Source organism: Nematostella vectensis, chromosome 9 (assembly GCF_932526225.1).
Source record: "Nematostella vectensis chromosome 9, jaNemVect1.1, whole genome shotgun sequence".
Lineage (NCBI taxonomy): Eukaryota > Metazoa > Cnidaria > Anthozoa > Actiniaria > Edwardsiidae > Nematostella > Nematostella vectensis.
Genome location: NC_064042.1, coordinates 3,381,447 through 3,401,015, shown reverse-complemented (window position 1 = coordinate 3,401,015; position 19,569 = coordinate 3,381,447). Strand labels below are relative to the sequence as shown.

Below are 19,569 nucleotides of genomic sequence, written 5' to 3'. Positions count from 1 at the left end.
GTGCCAAAAACTTGTGAAAAGTGAAAATTAAATGAATAAATAATAGTTATAATAATAAAGCGAGCCAATCGGTCCATAAGAATAGTGCTTTCTCCTTAAGGGCAGTTTATCAAATAAATAAAGTATGGCTGTTCGAAATGTCTAGTAGATATGCTTTCTATTATTTATTAACGTTGCACCTTGGTTTAAATGATCAATTTAACCATAATTATTCAGGTTTCAAGAGCGGACGCAACCCATTTCTTACTCACAGAAAAAGTCAAAAAATGTAAAAAATTGTTTACGAAATAAGAAAATTTCACAGTCTTTTGTATCCCGTTTTTTGTCTGTTCAAAATAATTGCAAGGCCTCAAGACTTTTTACGCATGCGCACGAAATGCGACAATAGCGACAATAACCATGCATAAAACAACTTGAAACCCCAAGCGAGACTCAAACAAGTATTGGATTGGAATTGGATTTCCAGCGTGAACTTCCTTCTAAGTCTTGATTTATCTTCATGACATGTCAGTGCGAAGGCTACTTTGTGGTCTGCTGGGAGTCATACTTTTTGTCGTAGGCGTCATCGCAACGGACACAACTTGTAGGAACTGCAAAACACTGAAGCCAAGGTAATATTCATGCACTTTTTCAAGGCCCGTAGACTAAAATTTTATTTTACTTTTCTAGGAAATGTTTGTTATCTTGGGATCACAATATTTATGGGGAAATATGTAACAGTTTCGAATTGCGTAGTTCCAGAAAATATCCATATCCCGCTTTTGAAGGGGTCGGGGGTATGACCCCCACTTCTTGGAATTTCCAATCCCCTCAATGGGGATATGGATATTTTCTGGAACTACCTATTCCCTAAAATATCCAGCTTTTTTGATGATGTTCAACTTTTAAGGACATTAAAAGTTAATGTTTCTTTATCGTGACTTGTTTCTTATTTCTCATAACACTTTCATTCCAATGCTATTTTTTTCATACTTAGAATCTTGAAATTATATGTCAAGTACACAGTCCTTGTTTTTAAGTGTCGTGTGCTTAGCAAATATAACTGTTAATAAATAAGGAAGCGATAAACTAATTGATATTAGATTAACAAATCTTCATAATGATTCTCTTAAGGTAATTCCCTTGAATTGCACTGCGCACCCCTTCTGCGCATAATGGCGCGCGCTGTTTGTTCGAATTTTCCGGTATTAAGTGCGCGCGCGCGCCACAGTTGTACAAGAAAACACAGCAAAAGGCGCGCGTTTTTTACTTAAAACCGCTTTGACAGAGAAACGAAGTCGGTTACCCCCATTTTTTATTTGCTCAAATAGTTAAATATATACGGAAAAATGATATACTGAAAGAAGAAAAAAGTTGGGTTGTAGAAGTTTTGTTATTTCTCTTAAAAGCTTCAATATAAAATACTTCAAAATGGCGCTTTTTACCGTAGGAATAGTGGCAAAAACAATGTCTTTTGTGCGATCTTTTAAAATGTGATTTGTTTTGAACATTAGCTACTACGGGTTATTGTTTAGGAGATCGGATTTTGGCAGCTCGACAAACAGAACTTAATTTTCTAAAGACTATAGGCACTCTTTTTGAAAACTAAGAGTTGGAATGTTTCCTTGCGCGATCAGTAAAAACGCGTCAACTCTACGCCCCTCTGTTGTGAAAACGGGGTCGGTACCCCTATTTTTTTTATTACATTTTTTGAAAGCCCTTAGCTTCAATATTGTTTATGCCAAGTTTTAAAAAATTCTGGGTTGTAGAACTATTTCAAGGGAATTACCTTAAAGTGGCAGTGTCATGGTAAGAGATTTGACAATAGCTCTCCCGACCCGGACACAATAAATGCCAGTAAAATTCCAGTATTGACTTATGAGCCTTTAACTTAAATTCAAAGAAAATGATCACAAACTGTCATTTTGTACCAAGATGTTTGCTTTGGTAGCCATTTTGTACGCCAACAAAATTCAAAATAATTGTCAATTATTCATAATCGACCATTTGACACAAGGCTTGCTATCTCTATATAAAAACGTCTGATCGGCAAATTTTGTGGAAAATGCGGGCGAAATTTGAACGAAAAAAATCTTTATCAGTCTCTGTCAGATATCAAATGGTCGGTCCCACTTTCCCGGTGGCATATCAGCTGAATGGTTTCCTTAGGTGGATGAAGGTCCGAAAAGTAAAGCATCGCGGACATCTGCTATGGAATTGGCCTCTTGCACTATTTTATGCATCTTGATTCACATAAATAGCCAGTTTTTCATTTCCTCGATGTTATTCAAGACCCCCTGGGATACTATCTCCAAAATGCTATCGCAATAACCTAAGCGATGAATAATCTCGCTTGCGGGTTGACAAAGAAAGACCAAAAGAGACGGCAAACTATTTGCTTTCGTTTAATTTTCCTGGGCTCCAAAAGCTAAAAAAAAAGACAGCTTTGGAGGTTCCAAAATGATTAATATTTCTTTGAATTTCATGGGTCTCGTACGACGTAGAACGGTACGTGAGGAAATTGTCCGAGACAGTAATCGATTTCGACCAAGAGGGCACGTTTAGATATTATCACCATTGGATATAGAAGCGCTTCAGGTATTATTATTGTTTATCAGGACCCAATAGTAAAAGTTCTTAAGAAGCCGCCAAAAAAACAAACACATATCTCATATTCATATTTTACTTGTGGTGGCGCTTTTGATGTCTTGCGCCTTAGATTTAGGGGAGGGGGAGTCAGCACAGTTCTGGAGTTGGGCTATTTCAAGGGTGGGGCTTATTGCTCCCGAGCGATAAAGTATGCATGTTACTAGCCTCGTTCCTAGTCTTCTCGGCTGGCCTGTTACGCTCTGCATGGCTATGACGTCACTGGCGCTTGTTGATGAAGAACGTCTGCCATATTGGAAATTGTGAGTCCACACGCAAAGCATCATGGAGCTGGCAGCAGCTTTTAGCTTAATTAACTCTGAGATCGAAACGAAAAAAAATATAACAGAGGAAGTCCTGAAGTCCTAGAAGGAGGGTTAACAAGCCCTTATATTGCACGTTTATTATTATTTACTTTATTATTATTATTTTTTAATTATGTTGCATTTTTGCATTAGAAAAACGGATGATACCACTGACACGCCTACTTGGAAATATCGCTACCAGACGAATATCACGCTATTACTGTCGGAAATTCTTCGGGGTTACGACTCGCTCCTTCGGCCGGGACTCGGTGGAAAACCGTGCAGAGTCAAAGTGAATCTGTACTTCATGTCATTTGCTCCGATAAATGAACCGCAAATGGTATGCATCAGTACTTGAATGAGATTCTTTTAAAAATTAAGGCCTCAGGGGCCGTTAAGTTCATGATTTTACGAACAAATTGTGAATTGTCTGAGAAATAATTTCATCCCTATCAGTGTTTTCAGAGTATAAATTTGTTAAAGGAGAAGTGGGACATCTCTTCGGAATTCGCCAGACAAACCATCCCAATATATATGTCATACGAACGAGCCATGTGGGGATAAAAAAGAGCTTGCTGTAGCCAGGATGCGTATTTGGATAAAATGATTCTAGTCAAATGGCTGGGAAAACGGGATTGGAGGAGCAAGACAGACCATAGAATAGAGTCTCCACCCCCTCCCCCGTTCTTTTCAGGACCATGCCTGGTTTGTCCCGTTTATGTAATATATCTTTCCAATTTCTATGGCTGACAATTTCATCAACAGGAATACACGCCGACTTTTTACTTCCGTCAATATTGGCAAGACCCACGTCTGGCTTTTGGTGACTCAATCCGTGCCGAGGCCATCCGCCCAAGAGGGGATTTCACCAAAAAGATTTGGACACCGGACACTTTTTTCATAGATGACGTCACGGATAATGTGCGAAGGGTGGATTCGATGCTCGAGATATCTTCTAACGGAAGCGTTAGTTACAGTAGTAGGCAAGTGATGATGCTGGGATGATGATGACGTTGATTGTGATGATGATGATTGTGGTGCTGGTAATGATAATGTTGGTGGTGATGATCACCTTGAAATACAGTAGTAGGCAAGTGATAATGCTGGGATGATAATGGTGGTATTGATGATGATGGTGGTGGTGGTCGTGGTGATGGTGTTGGTTGTGGTGGTGGTGACGATGATAATAATGGTATGGTAATAATAAAGGGTGGTGGTAACTGGTAAAAACAACTCTATATTGGATTACAATGTTTGTAATGGGTGATGTTGCTATTGAGGCTGGCTAATGGTTGTGATAATGATGATGATGATTACACTAATTTCAAGGATGATAATAACGATGATAATCATGCAAATATCAGGAAAATACCGCTAATAATTGATAAGAAAATACCTTGGTCATGTTGATACCTTACGCGGTGAGTTTAACACCACTCGTTTTTTCAGGTGGAGAATCCGGTCATTCTGCCCGATGACATTTACGCGTTTTCCATTTGATGTACAAAGATGCAGTTTCACTTTCTCAAGCTGTAAGTAAAAATGTCAGTAATTCACCCATCTTGTACTACTTCTATCATTAGTCAAAGTATATAGCATCTAGCTTTACGAATATTAATTATTCGGACTATAGGACACCTGTTTTCCATTTGCGCGGTATTTTTAATTGGTGTAAATAATTGCTCTTTATTAAAACTGAACTTTCGCGATCATTTTTATTTTATTTCCTTTTTATCCTACGGCAGAGTTGTTGCTAGTTTTTTAAAAAAAATGGTGGTGGATAGAAGTCTTCCTTAAGATTTAGAGGGACTAGTCAATTTGTTTTGCAAAAAAAAAATATCTAGCCCTTAAAATCACCGTATGCTAGAGGGCTGCATTTCATGCAAATGCAATGTGTTTTGTTTTTTCAGTTTCATATAATGACAAAGATTTGGTTTACGAATGGATGAAGAATCCTCCCGCGCTTGAGTTTTCCTCACAACTGCGTATGGCCCATTACGACCTCATTGAATGGTCAACTGAATCTAAACTAGACGAATTTGTTACAGGTACGTGTTAATAAATACTCGTCTCCTTTTGTCAGCTCTTTTTCCCCAGGCCCACATGATGCAGCGCGGTCATATTTTATTTTCAAATTGGCGGGCAAAAAAAACGTGACGTCACTAACAACAAGCCGCGCAGCGAAAATGAGTCTGGGAACGAGGCCAGTGTTCATGTATTCAACGTTAGAGTTGATGTGGAGGGTGTTCCTCCGCTAGATTGGCGACTTGCACAAACCGTCCACAAGGACTACGCCAGAAATAAACACATAAAATTACTCTGGCCATCAAGCTATAAAGCGAAAAAATAAAATATTTCAAAGTCTCTCATTCGCCGCTGATTTGTAAGCACTGCATCTTTGGAAACCCGTCGAGGTCAGAGGCACGAGGCGGAACAAGATGGCGGACCGGAGGGGGATTGGGTCCCCTCCACCAGCTCATTCTCGCGCCTCGTTACGCGGACATCGACTTCCTGAGTACCCGAAGATGTAAGAGCTGAAAATCGTATTTTTTTGTACAGGAAAATACGCGTCGCTGACTGCAAAGTTTGTATTCAAGCGGAGAGTACGTTTCTACATTCTCTCAGCTTTCATACCCGCCGCGTTTATCGTTATACTAAGCTGGGTCGGATTCTGGATCGATGAGCGTTCGGTTCCTGCTCGAGTTTCACTCGGCATAACAACAGTACTAGCGATTACTACTCTTATCTTCGGTGTGCAGTCGACACTTCCTCGTGTCGGTTACATCAAAGCTATCGATGTCTATTTGCTGGGAAATTTCCTGTTCGTGTTTGCATCGCTTGTCGAGTATGCCATCATGTGCTCCATATTCAAGACAAATGAGCAGAAACAGAGGGAGGAGGAACTCAGGGAGAGAATTAAAGCAAATAACGCCAGGAAATGGTGGGAAAAAGAAATGAGAGCAAAGCAAACTGCCAAAGAGGTATGCGCTTATAGATATCCAAGTGCGTACCCAGGATTGGCTGAGAGGGGGGGGGGGGGGGGGTAATAAGAAATGACCTGGGGGTTGCACGCTAAACCTGCGCACTCCCCTGTGTACGCGCCTGATATCCGTAGCTGGCCAGATTGGCGTCTTGGCGGACATGGGTTATCTCTGGGGAAACGGTTGAGAAAAAAGCAAAGCAATATTTATTTAAGCAAAGGCTTCAAGACATTGAATTCCAAAATTTTGAAGCTGACATTTTTAACGATTCAAAAAAGCCCGGGCAAAAGATCAAACTTAGAACTTACCGTAAGTTTAAAACAATATACGACAAGGAAACGTACGTCTATTTAAAGTCCATATAACCTTTCAGAGTTGATAGACTTAATATTCTCAATTTTCATCTTCCAAATGGTATGTGGTTCGTATGGACCCTCAAAAACGAATAACTCAAATCTGTAATATTGAGGTATTTTGGTCAACCTTCGGAAAAAAGGCCCGGGTCCAGTCATTTCTGACGTAGATCGACAGTGCTGAATAACGTATGCGCATGCGCGTGCTCTGGCGAAAACAAGCACAATCGTAGTGTTGAAACATTCGAGAAAAGGTACGAAAGACTGACTTCAGTCGCTGATTTGACTAACTGTACAGCGTTAAAACCATACTGTACAAAAGATGACAGATTTGTGTGATAATGAGGGTCATAAAGAAAATTATAGCCTTAGGTTTGGCCTAGGTTTCTTAGCATTCGCCAAAATGTGACAGTTCGCCGGTAAAAAGCCGCCATTTCAAAACAAAAAGGCTGGTTTAACCGCGCGGTACTGGAACTAGTCTTGCGTTTTTCAGCACTGGCACGTAGATCGAGATGTCAACCAAATTACACGAGAAAACATTATGCGCGCGCTAAACCGGTTCCCGTCTTCATGTCTTCTTAGTTATTGCTGAAGAACTTCGTGTGGTTACAACTTTTACCGTCATTTTTATATCTCAACCTGGTAGTCTGGTAATGATTATTTAACTTCAGAAGACAAATCTGCAAAATTTAGCAGATATTTTGTAGTCTTTGAATTGTTTTTGCATTGTGCGCGCGCTGCATTCGCAATCAAGAATGGCGACATTCTCACGAGCGCGCGCTGTTTTTTGAAACCTACAACAAAACGATATTTTCTTTTTTCGCATACAATTCTCTACTTTAAATTATTCTTCGCTTCATTGTGGGTAGCATTGCAATAGAAAACAATTCGCCAATATTTTGTGGTATTGCCGTCTCTGAATTGTAACAGATTTAAGGAAAATACGTTGTTTTAGATTTTCCCGCCAAAACTTGAAATTATTCACTCGATTCAATCTCCTTTCGCGCGGCCAGGAAAACTTTCAAAGATCTGTAGAAAATTCTAATTTCAATCAAATTTAATTCCCCTTTCAGAATTCGAAAGTTTATCTATGCTTTGTTTTGACTATATTTGTATAAGTGAAAGGTTTTAAGAACTTTAATGTTATAAGGAAAGGAAATATATAGAAATTTATTGGTTAAAACAACCTATTACAAAACAAAAGTTACAAAAGTTATATGGTACCAATAATATAACATCTACATCTGCTGCGGCCCTGTTACGGCTTCATATTTTTCTATTTGGATCCGACGCCATACTTGTGAAGTTGTGTCATGAAATGTTCCAAGTCAAAAGCTCTAGTCATACATTTTTTTATAGATGGATCAATATAACAATTTCTCTCACTTGTTTCAGGCCAAAGTACCTACTATTACTAAAGACACAAGAAGCAAGAGAATCAGCCCCACCCCTGGTAGTAAAACCCAGGGGGTACCCCACAGGCCAACATACTGGTTAGAGGTTGGGAACCTTCATCTACGCGATAGGAAAAAGTATCAGAAGTATCATATCTCTGATAGAATTGCAAGAGTTCTTTTTCCGCTTTCTTACACGCTGTTTCTTGTATTTTACTTTATAGGATACATGTATCTATGAAGATGAGAATCATCAAGGGGATTTTTACCCTTCCTATGATTTTTTTTTTATTCCCCGTACCTGCTGAGTAGACTCTTGGCAGAGATTCCCTGCCTTGGGAAATTTTACCCCGAATGAAAATAGTCGTGTAAAAAAATACAGAAACAATGTATTACTAAAATATAATACATGACAGTACGGAGTTATGCATGCTGTGTAAAAAATGCTTGTATAATGTTTCATTAAGTTTTTCTAGTAAAGATGTGCATTACTATATAGAGGAACGGGCGAAACAGCCTGTTTTCCTGTTCGAATTAGCAGTAATAGTAGAGCGCTCTTGCAAACTAGAATCTAGACCAGGCGCGTACCCAGGATTGGCTGAGAGGGGTGCGCAGTCATAGGCATCATATGCAAATGACCCACTTTTTGGCCGCCAAAGCCATATGCGCACCCCCCTGTGTCCGCGCCTGCAGACCAATAAATACAAAAAGCCCAAATAGTCGTGTTCGTGAATCAAAAGAATGAATATAATACACCAAAATGGTTATAGAAACATTTGAAAATTTGAACTTATACACCAAAATAGTTTTAGAAACATTTGAAAATTTGAAGTTCCCCCCGACCCCGAACTGGGTTGGGTAGAAACCAACGAACTGGGGAATTAGGATCCAGGATTAGCACTGTCTGTCGGTATACCACTATGTTTTTTTTTACCATAATTAGACATCACGCCATTATTTTTAAGCGTGTACAAGAGAACATGATGTAAGAGTACGAATCCCCGTGGCCCATGATGCCGATTTTTAGAACAAACAGCTTGTTTTATAATTCGCGAGCTTGTCAATCATTGTATCCATATAAGGTGCGTCTCGCCATATTTGGTTAAGGGCACCTTAACTTATACATTTTCACAACAAACATTTTTCCCCTCTTCGCTTCTTTATTTTTAAAATTCTTTTACCTGCTCCTCATAGCCAAGTTCACAAAGCAGATCTGTTCCGAAGCCAATTTTTTTGCTGGCTGGGAAGATGTCAAGCCCCTCTGGTTTCTGGAAAAAAATCGTTTTGAATGGTTCTGCTGGCAAATTTGTGGAGTCGAACTAGTTGTGCTGGAAATATTTTTGGGGGGCGGTGGAGCGGATGCTTTGGAAAAAAATCGTTGTCTCGATCGGTTATACGGGCAATTGTTTATGTGCTAAAATGCGTCACCACTTTTGGCTGGGGAAAAAAAGGAATGGTCCCTCCTGGGAAAAAGGAACAGATAGTTTATTCCCAGCAACTTAAAACGAATATTTTCGGCATCAGAACATATTCAAACGACGAAATGTGCCATTTTAACGTGTTTCGGGAAGAGGGGCTCGTTGTATGCCCTTGTATAGCAGATGATGCTACTCGTAGGATGGTGTCCTGGTATCTGTTAAGCTATCTAATCGAAATGTTATTGAAATAATTGAGCGGAAAAACGTCGGGGAGACTGCGACTTTGGAGTTTATTCAAGATGCATCGGGCTGACTACTAAAAAATACTCCTAGAAATCACTGCGATGTTTGTAATTTGCGAATTAGTTCAGGATGTGCGTGATCGCGCGTAACTCGTGCCGCTAGGATACGTGAGCGCTAGCCGATCAGAGGAATATCTAACAATAGCTGTTTGTTCTAAATATAACTCTCAAGGACGACATCATTAAAACATACCCTAATGGGGGATGATTTGTTCTCTTTCAATATGGTCTCTTGGCGTGTAACATGTTTTAAGTTGGGTAATTAAATTGAGTTCTGCCCAGGTAGAGTGTGTCGTCAAAGTATTTAACACAGGAAACCCCAAAAAACGACAGAAACAATAGAATATACTTATACAGCAAATGAAATTAGGCTAGCACAGTTCTTTTTTTTTTACTCCAAACATCGTTATTATTATTATCACCATCATTATCATCATCACTATATCATTATCATTATTATTACTATTATTATTATTATTATATATTTACTCATTTTTTAATCAATTAACGTTTAACCATGGAATAACGCAGGTATCCAAGATAAGACGATTTGCTGTTTGTATAGAAACAAAGATCGCTCAAAAGGCGTTAACAAGGAAAGGTAGAAATTGATTAAAACTACAATTGTGTTGCCTTTGTCATTATGCTGCGCCATTTTGCCAAAACTTGTCGTTTTCCCAGAAGCGGTCACTTCCATATAAGGACACTAATATATTCCTTATTTGGAAAACCTGCATGATTTTTGTCATTTTTAAGGCTGCCGTACCGCAGGTGCTTCGCAAACTTTATGAATTGTATTCAAAAGAGAAAAACAGTGACTGTGACCACCTTTAGTCAATGGAGAAAGCATCTGAAAGGAAACTGAGATTCCTCGGTACCAGACCCCTAAAACGACAACGTTTTCTTGACAGTGCTGTATAACGTATGCGAATGCGCGTGTTTTGGCGAAAACAAACAAAATCTCAGTGTTGAATTGTTCGAGTAAAGGTACGAAAGGCTGACTTCGGTCGCTGTTTTGACTTACTGTACAGCATTAAAACCATACTGTACAAAAGATAACAGATTTGTTTGATAATGAGGGAGTCATATAGAAAATTTTAGCCTTAGGTTTGATCTAGTTTTCTTAGCATTCGCCAAAATGTGACAGTTCGCCGGTAAAACGCCGCCATTTCAAAACAAAAAGGCTGGTTTAATCGCGAGGTACTGGAACTAGTCTTGCGTTTTTCAGCACTGCCCGTTTTCTTCAGCACTGCCCGTATGCTATCAACCAAACCCATATTGACCAATGAACATGAATAAATATTTGTGCAATTCAAAGTGGTCTTCCTAGCTCGCAGGGGTACTATATTTTTGCTTCATTAAAGTGGTTTTTTTAATCGAGTGGGAGAGGGTTGTCTTCCGAACCACCCCCCCCCCCCCCCACCCCTGCGGGCCTGCCTCTTTTATTACTGTAAACATCTTTGTGCTCTTGAAAACAACCATTAGGTGGCCGCTCATTGGGTGGTAAAATACTTTTCCTATCGCCATTTATGCCCAGTGTGAAAGCAGACAGATCGTGGCTATAGGCTGCTGAATTCTAAAACACGACGGGCGCTCTCAGCAAATGATTGCTATCATCAATGTTTGTGGTGGGCTTATCGAAAATGGAAAATAGTAGCTGCTTGATCGCAGTATGAATACATGAATATAGATCGGTAGTGTCTATTATTTTATGTAATAAAGAAGGCAAAATTGTTTCTAATTAAACAAAAAAAATTCTAATACCAATTCTTACATTTAGACAAGCGTTTTTTAATTCAAAACAAGCTTATAATGTAATTTCCCTCACAAATCTTAAGCCGTTTGACATTTTAATGAGCAGGATGCGATTGAATTGCTCCATTCTATCGATTAATTGGAATTTTTACGGTGAATTTCTTCTATTACATCTAGGAAGATCGTTTAATAATTATTTTTGACAAGCTCAAGAGCTTCTGTCTGCTCATAAAAGAAAAACATTTTGCAGCTTTTATGTGATTTGCGTTGTGATTGGTCGTTTTGGTTAAATCGGTATAAACATTGACAAAGAAGTCATTTTGCAGCATTTTTTTTTCATAGGAGCTCTCTGATTGGTCGAGAGAGACGTTTTCGACATTTTCATAACTATGGCTTCACATGACTACAATTGCCGAATAAACTGTTTTTTTTTTCCCTTTAGCTTCTGCTTGAGGATAAAACTCTCCTATCTTAACAGTTCTGTCATTCCGGAAGATGCGAGGAATCACAACTTATCTCTAGCGAGCAGTACAACACACGAAAGCTTATAAAAGCTTGAACCGAACAGGTCATTTAATCACACGAGAACCCTTCAGTTTCTGGCGGAAAAAGGTTTGAATTACTTTAAATCATTTTGAGCATCTATCAGAGAGGATGTATTGACAAACGTTTAGTTTTTAGCTGGATTTTAAGATAGCATTAGAGAAATCAGAAGATTTTCACGAAGAGGAGATAGCGAGATATGTCACAAACTGAGGTGAGTAAATCACTAATTGAAATAAATCTAGGTTAATCTATGATTTCCTATTCTGTTTTCTTTCTTTTTGGGGAATATATATTTAACGATGGAAAGAGAAATACAGTTTTAATTATTCTAATTATGGTTATTTTCTGTGTGATATAGTCAAACTTGATCCAAAGCAAACGAAATTTTGTCGTAAGATTTTCTGAGAATTTGACAATATTTTGGTACGCGTTTGTATATATAACTTACAAGGCTCGAATACTCTCAAATTCTGCTCACATTTATTTATTTTTTCAGAAGACAATATTTGCTCTCTTTTATTGCAAGTTTAATACACTTAATCAAGCATTGACGAAACTGTTAGATTTTCAAAAGATGAGAAGTCTTAATTCCCACTTTTCCTTTCTGAAACTTCCACCAAACCTAATCCTAATAATTGATAGAATGGAAAAATATCCCAGATATTCTCGTTTTTCTTTAATACATCCTGTATATATATATACACAATATCGCTGTCAAAATATTCCCTATACAGAGATGTCTCGCCCGAGATAAGAAACCCACAGATCGTAAATTTACATTTCACTCAATTCACAATAGAGCATATCCCAATCGATTACATCACAACTTCCGATTCTTTATACAGAACGACCAATTTAACAGCATAGAGTTTTATCGCATATACTTTAGTATATCATATAAACGAGCAGAAATTCTCTAATTTAAGGGTCATAAAAAAGTCATAAAAAATTCCCGTGAGTTGATTGTTGTATCAAATAAAAATTCTCAGAGTGAATGAGAGGTGATATTGATTATTCCAATCTTTTTCCAATTATTATGACTTTGGCTATATATAATTATTTGCGTTCAATATTACAGTTTGGTGATTGTAGATTCGCCTTCCTTTATTGTCATTCTAAGCAGTGAGAGGGAAAAAAATACAAGAGAGTTAAAAATATAGAAAAAAGGAAGAGGGCATATTGTTAGAAAGTGTAAGAGAATTTTAAGCTAAATAAATTGCGTGAAGAAAGGGAGAAAAAATGTCGAAAAAGACAAAATAATATTGCACCCATCATGCCAAGGTGACTAAGATAAAAACAAGATCAAATAACGAGGCGGAAAAGGATAATAAAAGGCGGCAAGAGAGTGTTTTGGCGAAATTTCTTGATCCTTGAGTGCGTAAAATAATCTTAGTATAGGCGGTTGTGAAAACACCTTTTTAAAAAGCGTGCGTAGAGAAGCATAGCTTGAGGGGGCATATTCTTAGATTTGCTTAAATTCCTAGGTGGATTCACTTTTTGTTACTTATCGTTGTATAAAGTATAAAATTTGCACACGCAGTTAAGGGCCAGATCTATATTCTGTGTTAAACGCCCCTTAATATTTATATTATTGGAAGGCAAAAGAGAAATCAGTCGAACATTCAAAGAACTGTAGCCGTGAAGTACAATTTACTGATATGCCTTCAGAACTTTGCCTTCAGTCGTTTTCCTGCAATTCACGAATAGAAACAGACACGAATTTCTGGGTCCATGGACACAGCTAATAACAATGCAAACAACAGTTCTCAATATTGACAAATGAGAATACCTTTGTCAATAAAAAAATCTAAAATTTCAGCCGAGATTATTAGTTAGATTATTAGCAAGAGTCCAAGAGTGCAAGCAAAAAATAATAACCGCAAATTGGCTAAAACTGAGGCTGTCATAACAGTATATATACTTGAGCTTAAAACCACTGTGCGATAATATAACATTTGAGGTAATATTGAGTACTAGGCAACAGAAATACTGCAACGAGCATCCTCTTTATTGCAGGAAACGAGCATCCTCTTTATTGCAGGAATAAAAAAGACTATGAATAATTGAGAAATTAAGAAAGGGAACCACGTTAAAAATATTTCTTCATTTAATCAAAACATTTGTAAGCAAACTTTTACTTTTAGTCTCCAGCCTTTCTGCAAGTCCCTGATTTAAAACATCAACAAGGACGTAACAAGAGCCGAGGGGGAAGCCGAGGGCGAGGCGAACATCACGACGACAAACCGGAATGCGATAATGGCGAGGTCGGGGAAGATGAAATGGCTGGAAGGAGGGGAAGCAGCGAGACCGGTGAATCGCAGACATCTCACCATCGATGGGGCAAAGTGGCATGTCTCGCTGCCTTCCTTGTGCAGGTGGGTAAGAGCACGAGTGCTTTCTTGCCTTCTGATTGGCCAAAAGGTTGGGGGACGTGATGGGGCGGAGAACTTTAATCTTCACCGAGAAATAGATAGTAGATCCGGATATCAGAGGTTTTGAATAAAAAGAAACGAAAAAAAAAATTGTAATTATTAAAAATTATAATTTAAAAAATATAGAAATCTCCTTCCTTGGCTATTTTCCTAGATTAAGATCTCCCTTTTGGTTATGTTTTATTTTGGGCTTAAGTCAGAGAGATAGCTTTCATTATTTTCTCCTAGCTTGTTAAAATAGGTACCAACAGTCTCAACTACCTCATAGAGATAATCGTATTACCATATTCGGAAAGTTCGTATGTAAAATGCAAAAAATAGGCAAATGGCAAACGGTTCAGAGAAAGCACCAATAACCTAATCTACCATATACTTTAACGTTTAGATGCCATATAGATAATAATTTAAAAAGAAACATAACCACAATCACGGTAATACAGTTAAAAAGTTGAGACCAATATCTTTATATGTGCAATTCCACTGTGACGACACGAAGATCAGCCCATAAAAGGCAATTACGAATTTCCCAAAGCCATCCCTAGTATTGAATCAATACTGCTATTAGGTCATCAGAAAAATATGAAAAACTGAGAAACACTAAAAGGACCGCGTAGGTTTGAAGGCGACGAGCCAGCTGAACGCGATTACACACACGCTGTGAAGTTTAACGGCTAAACTAACCGAAATAGCTTTAGGCCCTAGACCCCAAAAAAAATGTAAAACTGTATATATTTATCGGTATCGTTTAACGGCCTTTTATTTTCTATTTCCATAAGGTGGATGTTTCAAAGGCGGGTTCTGGAGTCCCAAAAAGAAGGGGTGGAAACAAGGGTTTAGGAAAGGGGGCGGATTTATTGTTCTTCCGTAAGCGGATCCAGGACTTCCAAAAAGAGGGGGCCGAAACAAGGGTTCAGGAAAAGGGGGGGGGCGGATTTATTGTTCTTCCGTAAGTAAGTAAGTAAGTAAGTAAGTAAGTAAGTAAGTAAGTAAGTAAGTAAGTAAGTAAGTAAGTAAGTAAGTAAGTAAGTAAGTAAGTAAGTAAGTAAGTAAGTTAGTAGGTAGGTAGGTAGGTAGGTAGGTAGGTAGGTAGGTAGGTAGGTAGGTAGGTAGGTAGGTAGGTAGATAGGTAGGTAGGTGAGTGAGTGAGTGAGTGAGTGAGTGAGTGAGTGAGTGAGTGAGTGAGTGAGTGAGTGAGTGAGTGAGTGAGTGAGTGAGTGAGTGAGTGAGTACGTACGCACGTAATCGATAATTTAAAACCTGCAAATATTATAAGTATACAAAACGGGCTTTCGTGGGTCATTATGAACCTTCCCTCAGCCTTTCAATAAAGTTCTACTTTGTATTTGCAGCTTATCCTTCTCGGTCAGTTTCATTGTTCTGGGATCATCTACTCGGCTATGTTACAGGGCTACAACGAAAGTCGAGCAAACACTGGTTAGTAAGGGCTCTGACATAACGTATACACTAGCACAGCACAGACATGAGCTACTTAAGCCATATATTATAAAACTGTAAAAGGTTAATATGAGACATTCGTTAAATAAAGTTTATTGTATTGTATTGTATTGTATTGTATTGTATTGTATTGTATTGTATTGTATTGTATTGTATTGTATTGTATTGTATTGTATTGTATTGTATTGTATTGTATTGTATTGTATTGTATTGTATTGTATTGTATTGTATTGTATTGTATTGTATTGTATTGTATTGTATTGTATTGTATTGTATTGTATTGTATTGTATTGTATTGTATTGTATTGTATTGTATTGTATTGTATTGTATTGTATTGTATTGTATTGTATTGTATTGTATTGTATTGTATTGTATTGTATTGTATTGTATTGTATTGTATTGTATTGTATTGTATTGTATTGTATTGTACTTACAGGCAAGGGGAGGTATATCAAACAGGGTCGTTACATATAAAACCGTAAACACAAAAACAATGAAGAAATGTATGCCATTGGAAATTCCTGCGGGAGTGGGGATGTCTTTCTTTTCCTATTTCAAGCTGGTAAAAATCCCGTTTTTATTCTTACAAAGTGGTGCAAACATTAGTTCAATATGTTATGCAGACCCGTACCCAGGATTTTCCTTAATGGGGGGGGAGCTGCGAAATCCGAAAAAGTGGACCTATTTATTTTCTGGGGGGGAGGGGGGAGTTTTTCTGATAAAAATCTGACAACCCCTAAAAGAGAAAAGAAAGATATTTTTTTTATCCCTTTGCAGTATCCCCAAGGGAAGTTTATTGTCGGCTTTGGCTACAAAAAAAGTCTGACTTTTGGATTGATGACATACCAGTGACCTACCTTATGCTTTACAGTTTTGTCTACAAATAGCACGTCTATTGAGAACCGAAAGCGCTATTGTTGGCACCCCCCCCCCCCCCCACCCTGGGTATGGGCCTGTTATGAGATATGCCCTATTCTCTGATTATTTCAGCTCTAGTTCTCTCCCTATCTGCGAGTTCTACCCATGCCTTTGGACCAATCACCGCTTACGTCACAGAGCGCTATGGAGCCTGGCCTGTTGGTTTGACCGGTTCTCTGCTGTGTTGCTTGGGTCTACTTCTTTCGTCGTTCTGCCCAGTCCTTCCTCTCCTTTACCTGACATACAGTTTGGGCTGGGGCCTGGGCTCGTGCATGTGTTGTCGCGCCAGCCTCAATGTGATGTGCAAGTATTTTGACAAGTACATGATGATGAATAGCCTCACGTGGGTCGGGTGTGCGCTCGCGACCTTCGCTATCAGTCCAATGCTACAGGTAATGGAACAATAATAAGCGACTTACACTAAAAATCACGCGAGTTTTCAGGCAGAAAATCGTAAAGAATTGAATAAGCGACTTAGACTAAGAAATCACGTGACTTTTTTTAGGTAGTAAATCATAAAAAAATTAATAAGCGACTTGCACTAAAAATCACGCGACTTTTTTTAGGTAGTAAATCATAAAAAAATGAATAAGCGACTTGCACTAAAAATCACGCGACTTTTTTTAGATAGTAAATCATAAAAAAATGAATAAGCGACTTGCACTAAAAATCACGCGACTTTTCTTAGGTAGTAAATCATAAAAAAATGAATAAGCGACTTGCACTAAAAATCACGCGACTTTTTTTAGATAGTAAATCATAAAAAAATGAATAAGCGACTTGCACTAAAAAATCACGTGACTTTTTTTAACAAACTCGTGCGCTTTTTGTCTTTTTGCGGCAAAATAACAACACCAAAAACAACTTATATAGCGCTCGCGAATTAGTTAGAGAGCTTCTATGACAGAAAGGGCTTATTTTTGTTGAAATATATATATTTTTGGTCGATCTCTCTGGTGTGAGGGCCGCGGCCATTCGAGGGAGTTTGCCACTAAGCAAGTCACGTGATTTCTTTATGCAAGTCGCCTATTGGTTGTTATTGTTTTTGCGATGATCGCATTGATGTTTCTATTGTTGTTGTTGTTGTTGTTGTTGTTGTTGTTGTTGCCCTTGCTACTGTTGTTGATAAATTTGTCGTTATCGTTGTTCTTATCTTTGTTGTTGGACATGACGGAAAAACATGACTTAACGCTTCAAATAAGCTCATTTCACATCTAATAAGGCGGAAAATTTCTCTAAGTACTTAGTGAGTAATAGCAAACAAAATAGCAAATGCGACTTTTTTAAAATTGATGCGACTTTTTGTAGAGTGTCATTGAAATTTGAGCTTTTCGTCCCTGAGCTCATTCATAGCGCAAGGATGATCAAGAAAAAAATATCTTAAAAAGAAAAAATCTGGGTATGTGCATTTCCGCCTCACGTTATTTTTGTTTTTTAAAAAATCAGTCCGGAATACAAGGAACCGATGGCCATTGTAAGAAATTGTGTCTTCTTTCTCTATCTAGAATTGCGAATTTTCCAGGTTTTTCCGTCATGTCTTGTTGTTGTGTAAATGACCATCAATTCAAATTGATTTGTATGTTTTTTTTTCGCCAGGACCTATTCAAAGATTATCAAATATCCTCCGCCCTTCGTATTATTGCCGCAGTAGAGGCCTCTCTAGTCCTCTCTGCACTGATCTTCATCCCGTTCACGTACCGCCACAGGCATCCCGTTTCAACTCCCTCGATTCTCATTGAGAGTGAGGATATTCGTGATAGAGCGTTTGGTTTGGAGGTGTTCAGGAACAAGCGATTTTTGCTCTGGATTGTCGCTTCGTGCTTTCTGATGCTCATCAACTTGGTTCCACTTGTCCATATCGTAAGTAGATGAACGATGTAGAAAAAATATAATAAAAGGGTAGCATTTCTAGCTCAATAATATGATCGGCCGTTCGGATACATGGAAGCGCTTCGTTTTATCAATTTGTTGGCTTATTTAATGTTGCACATTTAAGGATTTTTTTTCGGGTGGAAATAACCAAATTTATAGCCCCGACGTAGCGGCGCCTAAAGGTGATGGAATAGGGTCTGTGGGCGCGAGAATACTCGGAGCAAGCGGGAGATGGACAAAAATATAAAAAGCAATCTAATGAAAATAGAGGGGTGGCATGACCTGACCTGTGTGTACTCAGCAAGCATTCTTCTTTCGTCAGATTCAATTGGCTATCGACATAAACATTGACAGCGTGAACATTGCCATGCTTGTCAGCTACCTCGCCATCGGCTCAAGTACCGGACGCCTATTTTTCGGACGACTGCTGACTTCCCTCCACAGAAACAATCGTATCCGAATCATCCAATCAGCACTCTTCCTCATCTCCGTATTCACGTGCTGTCTCCCTTTTGCTCTTCAAGACTTCTGTCTCGCTCTCTACGTACTTCTCTTTGGCTTCTTCGAGGGGAGTTTCGCTACCCTGATGCCTGTTGTAACTGTGGATATTGTAGGAAAAGAATTAGTGCCTTCTGGCCTAAGCTGGCTGTATACAATTGCCGCATTGCCTGAAACAATTGGACCAGTACTTGCGGGATGGATTCATGATACGACGGGGAGCTATGTGATCGCGTTTTATCTTTTCGGTGGGACCTCAGTGTTAGCCATACTGCTGATGTGTTGGTTACAGCTTATGCAGAACCAAGACCAGGAGAATTATACCGACTGCATCATAGATTTCACTGGTGACGTCTTACCCTTGGAACCGCAGACCACAAATTCTAACCTAGAGGTACCGACTGTGGAAGTTCACAGACCATAAGGAGTGACAACATATCATTGTCGAGCAATCACTGTGAACCTCAGATTCGTTTGCCATGGATGCAAAGTTTCCAAACGCGGAGGCCGTCTTGGCTCTGAATACAAGGCATATAGTAAAATGATTATATATTCGCGCTTCAACTATTTCCGTGCTAAACCTGCTGAAGGTCGACATAAAAGCACAGAAACTTTTGAGGGAAAAGAATGACAGAAACAGAGTGGCAGAGTATCCCACTGTTCCCTTTACGATATGTCACCACTATCGACCTTGCGATCGCTCAGTAACGCTAA

At 38.7% G+C, this 19,569-nt stretch overlaps 2 protein-coding genes across 3 annotated transcripts; both read left to right on the top strand.

Annotated features, from left to right (window-relative positions):
* The first annotated feature begins 2,832 nt into the window (after positions 1 to 2,832).
* Positions 2,833 to 7,899, top strand: LOC5517298 (gamma-aminobutyric acid receptor subunit beta). Its single transcript, XM_032387303.2, has 6 exons — positions 2,833 to 2,888; positions 3,084 to 3,270; positions 3,696 to 3,909; positions 4,841 to 4,978; positions 5,490 to 5,911; positions 7,660 to 7,899. Exons 1-6 carry the CDS (start codon positions 2,833 to 2,835, stop codon positions 7,897 to 7,899), a joined length of 1,257 nt encoding a protein of 418 aa, XP_032243194.2.
* Positions 7,900 to 11,500: 3,601 nt separating this feature from the next.
* On the top strand, positions 11,501 to 19,460 carry LOC5517247 (monocarboxylate transporter 9). 2 transcript variants are annotated; one of them, XM_032387291.2, is made up of 7 exons: positions 11,501 to 11,745; positions 11,815 to 11,890; positions 13,824 to 14,054; positions 15,461 to 15,545; positions 16,558 to 16,877; positions 18,082 to 18,345; positions 18,680 to 19,460. In XM_032387291.2, exons 2-7 carry the CDS (start codon positions 11,876 to 11,878, stop codon positions 19,277 to 19,279), a joined length of 1,515 nt encoding a protein of 504 aa, XP_032243182.2. In that variant the 5' UTR covers positions 11,501 to 11,745; positions 11,815 to 11,875; the 3' UTR covers positions 19,280 to 19,460. The 2 variants fall into 2 exon arrangements, with proteins under 2 accessions (XP_032243182.2, XP_001637319.3); XM_001637269.3 differs by having other exon boundaries at positions 11,501 to 11,890.
* The last annotated feature ends 109 nt before the right edge of the window (positions 19,461 to 19,569 follow it).